Source organism: Neolamprologus brichardi, chromosome 18 (genome assembly GCF_056152115.1).
Source record: "Neolamprologus brichardi isolate AB-2024 chromosome 18, ASM5615211v1, whole genome shotgun sequence".
Taxonomy (NCBI): domain Eukaryota; kingdom Metazoa; phylum Chordata; class Actinopteri; order Cichliformes; family Cichlidae; genus Neolamprologus; species Neolamprologus brichardi.
Window position 1 is genome coordinate 14,145,544 of NC_142121.1, and position 5,268 is coordinate 14,150,811.

The following is a 5,268-nucleotide window of genomic DNA, read 5'->3' on the forward strand; positions in this document are numbered from 1 at the left end:
CCCTACCCATGAGCTCAGCATCCATTCGAAACCGAGTAACTTTTATACTGATACCTATATCTTTAGCTCCGGACAGTCAAAGAGAGAGCAGGTCAAGCTGGGCAGCAACAGGTCAATCACTATGAACAGGGCACCATCTAGTGTTGCATGCAGAGTATGAGAGAGCTGCACTTATGTTTGTCTTTTTTTCCCCCCTTCAAGATTAAAGGACAGCCATGTTGGGTGCGCTTGCTGGCTTCATGCCGTGTGCAAATTGGCTTTTCGCTCACATGATGCTCGGGTCAGGGCGAGGTTCGTCGCATGTGTTAAAGTATAGAGATGCAAGAAAGCTGAAACAAGCTGGACAAACACACAAAGGGCTCAGCGGACTTGAGCGCTGGTTAAAGCGGGTGGGAGCAGGGAAACAGATGTGATTGTTTGCATAGGCCAGGCTTATAAACCAAACCCCGAGGTGCTGCTACATGTGCGGGAGAAAGGAAGTTTAAGCTTCAACTACCTGCAACATGTTTTGTTTTTTTTCCCCACTCTCAGTGAGTCTGTCTATTTTAGAGAAACATTTTTGAACAACTAAATTATTGAAAAACACTTAAAAAGAACCAACCTAAAAAATAAATAAAAACAAAAAGCTTCCCCAAGATCATTTTGGCTTAACAGGAGGGCAGGCACAAGTGGATTAACGATGGCTGCGGTCCAACTTTGAGGAGCTCCCGCCTCTTTGCTGGTTTGCCATCAAGGCTTACTGGGAAACTTAATGGATTGGAGCCACTTGTGCTTTCTCTGCTGTGACGAGTGGACACGCCTGCTGCTGTTTCAGGCAGCTCTTTGCTTCATGTAGCAGACCGAACTCCATCATTGCATGTTGCTCAACTTTAAAGAAAAAGAAGATCAGATCTGTGTCCCGCGGCTGATCTGGGTGTGGCACCGTTACCTTCGTGGTTTGATATGACAGGAAAAGTTATTCTGCATGACACATATCCCACGGAGCGTGCTCAGCTCGCTTCTACCTTCCAAAAAACCCCTTTGACAAAGCAATAAAACACAGCAAATGGTGTTTATTGTCAAAGTGTTGGAGTAGGACAATGTTATATGTGCATAATTCATTATTGTGTACTCTAATTGTGCAACAAACTAAGCTACAGTATATACAGACATCTATCATTAACTGTTGATAGCTGGATGACAGTTATACTGTATAACAGTAAATCTAGTTGGCCGGTTGCTTGGGCAGGACAACCTCAATAAAGGCGATCCATCAAGAGTCCCAAGACTTTGGTATCATCTGCGCTGAATGCAAAATGGTGACTCTTACTCTTACAGTGTAATATCAATCAATACAACTAAACACAGCCATTAAAAACATCCACATGAATATACTCAATGCAACAAATGTTATGCAGAAATATCTCCCCGCCCTCCCCCTTTCTGTATTACACTCTCTCGTTTCATCTCCATAAAATCCAGTAAAGGTTAAACAAACATTTAAATGTTACATATCCCATTAAAGTAAAAGAGAATAATGTTATGAGAACCCTCAGTCTACATAGCAACAATGCTTTGTGAAAAATATATGTAGAGTGTGAACTAAACATTTACATGATTTTACAGGTGGAAAGGAAACATCGCTTTGACATAACTCTTTAGAATAATAATACAGCCCCACAGTCTTATTAACATGCTATGATCTCTTGTTACTCACTCCGATTGCTGTTCATGTGATGTCAGGCCACGCAGCCTGTCACAGGTTTGTGGTTGTGTCAGTCTGTATACATATTTATTTGTATGTAAGTGTGTCTGCGTGTCAGTATGCGTGTCTGTGTGTGAGTGTATGCACGTGTGCTTGCAGGCTCAACAGTCCCCAGAGTTATGCGAGTGTAGCCCGGTCTCCATTTTCCAGTCTCTCTGGTCGGTGGCGTCTCCCTGGCCTTGCTGGGAGGCGGCGGGAGACAGCGACATCTGTCTGCGGGGGTTGGCGCTGTGCATGGTGTTCCAGTGGCGCTTCAGATCCGACGCTTTGATGAAGGCTTTGTCGCAAGAGCCGCAGTTGAAGGGCCGCTCGCCCCGGTGCTGCCGTTCATGGTCTTTCAGGTGGGACTTGTGCTTGAATGCCTTTTCGCACATTTGGCACGCGAAGGGCCTCTCGTTGCTGTGGACCCTTTCGTGCCTCTTCAGGTCGGGCCCCCTGATGAAGGCCTTGCCGCACACCACGCAGCGGTGTGGCTTGAAACCGGAGTGGATCTTCAGATGCTCCTTGAGGTGAGCGGCAGTGGTGAAGGCTTTGGGGCAGTGCTCACAGCCGTAGGGGCGGTTGGCGGTGAGCAGCCTCTCCTTTTTGGCGTTGTGGTCCATGGGCTTTGCTCCCGTGCTCTGGCAGGAGCCGTGGTCGCGGTGGCCATACAGCAGGTACTCCAGCTTCATGTCGCTGGAGGTCGATGAGCCCCAGGTGTGGCTGTGCGGCTCTTTGCCCATGTTGGTGTTATAGTTGTGCGGCTGAGACACGTGTGAGCCACCAGGCCCCATGCTATCCATCCCCTGATCATAGAAGCTGTTCTTCCTCACCTCCTCCATAGCCAGCTCCTTAAGGATGGCATCCTGAGCTCTCATCCCATGGTCACCCGGAGCCTGGTTTTCCCGCGTTTTCATGTTGGTCAGCTCCCGTTTCTGGGTGCACAAGTTATCCAGGAAGTTGATGCCCAGAATCTGACCAGACGACATCATCATATTGATGTCCTTCTTCCTCACAGCCAGCCTGGCTGTGTACATGTAATTAAGCACCTCCTCGAAGATATCCGAACGGATGAAGTCCAACTCCACGATGGAGTTGTCCTCGTCGCTCTGTTTCTTAAAGAGCTTTTTGAAATAGTTGCTGCAGGCGGCCAAGACACAGCGGTGAGCCCTGAACTCTATGTTTTCCACCACGACCACCACATCACAGTGCTCACCTTCCAACCTCTGCTGGTTGAGCATCTTCAGAAAGGTGGCTTTGTGGTCATAGTCGATATATCTTAGTAAATCAGACATGTTGCAGGACAAACTGGAGCAACCTGCAGGGGGGGGCAGGGAAAAAAAACAAAACAAAAATCAGCAAACTTGTCAAATATTTTCATTCCCACCAAAGAACGAGGGCATGCATGCACCCTGCACAGCTGAGGGGTGGAGCTCTATTTGCATGCCACTTTGGAAAATATATACAGGTAGCGTATGCAGCGCGCCTAACAAACAAAGTATCGGAGAAACTTGCAACCGAAGGTGAACCTGTTCATAAATAAGCGCCCGACAGACAAGAGAGCAAACAAGTGGCCAAACAACCGATGCAGAAACCCCGAAGAAAAAAATACGGCAGGGCCCAGAGCCGCAGTAGCGCTAATAATAAGAAGCAAAAACAGAAAAGTAACGGCAGCAGAAACAAACACGCGCACTATTCTGCACTTAAAAAGCGCGTTTTACCGCCGAGTTCGCGTGACAGTCGCGTCGCGTGCAGGAAGGATAACCTTAGCAAGAATATTTCACATTTCACTGCGCCCAGCCATTTTGGTCAGCAAGCCTCCATTGGCATGTTTCTGGTGCCTTTAACTGAGTTCACAAACAGCGGAGGAGACGGCGGCGAACAGACCGACAAACCTCCAAAAACCCGCCGCGCGCTGTTCCGCGCCGCCCGAGCAGACAAAGAGGAAATAAAAAATGTTATTACCCGAAGCCTGAACGCGATTCCCTGTGTTGTCACGCAAGGCAGTCGACGACGATCCAGAGCTGTCGTTTTTCCTCTTCCTCCTCTTGTTGTGACTGTGCGGCTCCACAGGAAATGCTGCATTGTTCTGCTGCCACCTACAGCACCGGAGCGAAGCGCGCTACCGAGATCGTCTATACACGCGACGGTGACTCACTCTGCCGGAAATCAGACGACGTGCTGAATATGATTGATTTTTAAATATAATACAAGCAAACACCCATCAGATAGCCCGTCTGTTCACGTCTTGAAGTCAAAATTAAGAACATTTGATTACAAAAAGTATTTATTTATTCATATTAACTGAACAAAATTCCCAAGAAATGCAGATACACAGTGACACTCAATGAGACACGTGACACACCCTCTTAAGGGACAATTCCCACTAGGATTTAAATACCCGGGACTCTCCACCATTTGGTTTTAGAATTGAAGAAGTCTGTTGGATGAAAGGTGAAATGTCTTCAAGAAACATAAAGAAGTCCACTCGCTTTCAGTCCAAGTCTTAGACATAACTGGATGTCCGAAAACCTACCTACAGACACAAAGTATCATCTGGGCTCCAAGCTTTTCTTTTTGATAAGCTTTTAGCAGGGGGAGACCTACAGGGGGGCACGGGGAAGCAACAGCCCCCAGCTGCCCACCACAACTTTTATGTTCATCACCCCAGTACAGTAATTTAAGTTCTTTTTCTGTATTTATTTTGGGGAACTTTGTGGGGGGGGGGTCTCATTTAAACAAAAAAATTCTTTGTTTTCTCAAAAGACATAATAATACAATAAATAGATTTAATAAATAAATAGATTTGAAGTGTTTTTATGGATATTTTGTTGACTCGGTTACATGTAGGGATTTTCACATACTTGCTGAAGAGGTATGTGCCCCTCCTTTGCCCCCCGCCCCACAAGTACAATTTTCTGTTTTTCGGTGGCTGAAATTAAGGTGCTGAAATTTAAGAGTAGCGTTCACAAGATTAGAAATGAATACGTGAGGCAGAGTGGTTTAGAGAGGACAGGCTGAGATGGTTTGGACAGGAGGGATGGTAGATATACTGGACAAATGATGCTGAAGATGGAGCAGCCACGGGTGTTTACTCCAATATTGTTCAGCAGGAGTGTTTGTTCATGGGCCCAGTGTGGTCTCAAGTGGGCTAGAATGCTAAAACACTTACATAATACACCATTGTGCCACATGTTTTCTACTGTCACTACATGTGTGACAATTCTTTAAAAAAAACCCCAAACAAAAACAAACAAACAAAACATTTCTATTGTAGATTTTTAAGAGTTTCAAAAGTTTCCTTCCACCTGGAAATACTTTCACTTTTTATAAATTTCTAATCCTGTGTTTAATTAATATTCTTTGTAACCACTGTGGTGACATTCATGCGACTCTGAGGTGCACTTTAGTAACAAATGCACATTTACTCACACAATAAGAAACGGAGTGAGCGCTCTTACTCTCTATAAATCTTGGGAAATAACCGCACGTACGCAGAGGGGCGGGGCGTCCGCGTATTCACAGTAATTACCTCTGAGTGCACA

The 5,268-nt window shown here is 46.0% G+C and overlaps 1 protein-coding gene across 1 annotated transcript; it reads right to left on the reverse strand.

Moving 5' to 3' along the window:
* Positions 1 to 1,032: 1,032 nt before the first annotated feature.
* Positions 1,033 to 3,812, reverse strand: LOC102776778 (zinc finger and BTB domain-containing protein 14-like). The gene is made up of 2 exons (XM_006792284.3): positions 3,689 to 3,812; positions 1,033 to 3,041 (listed from the first exon to the last, which is right to left on the reverse strand). The coding sequence occupies exon 2, from the start codon at positions 3,016 to 3,018 to the stop codon at positions 1,846 to 1,848; it is 1,173 nt and encodes a 390-aa protein (XP_006792347.1). The 5' UTR covers positions 3,019 to 3,041; positions 3,689 to 3,812; the 3' UTR covers positions 1,033 to 1,845.
* Positions 3,813 to 5,268: the final 1,456 nt, after the last annotated feature.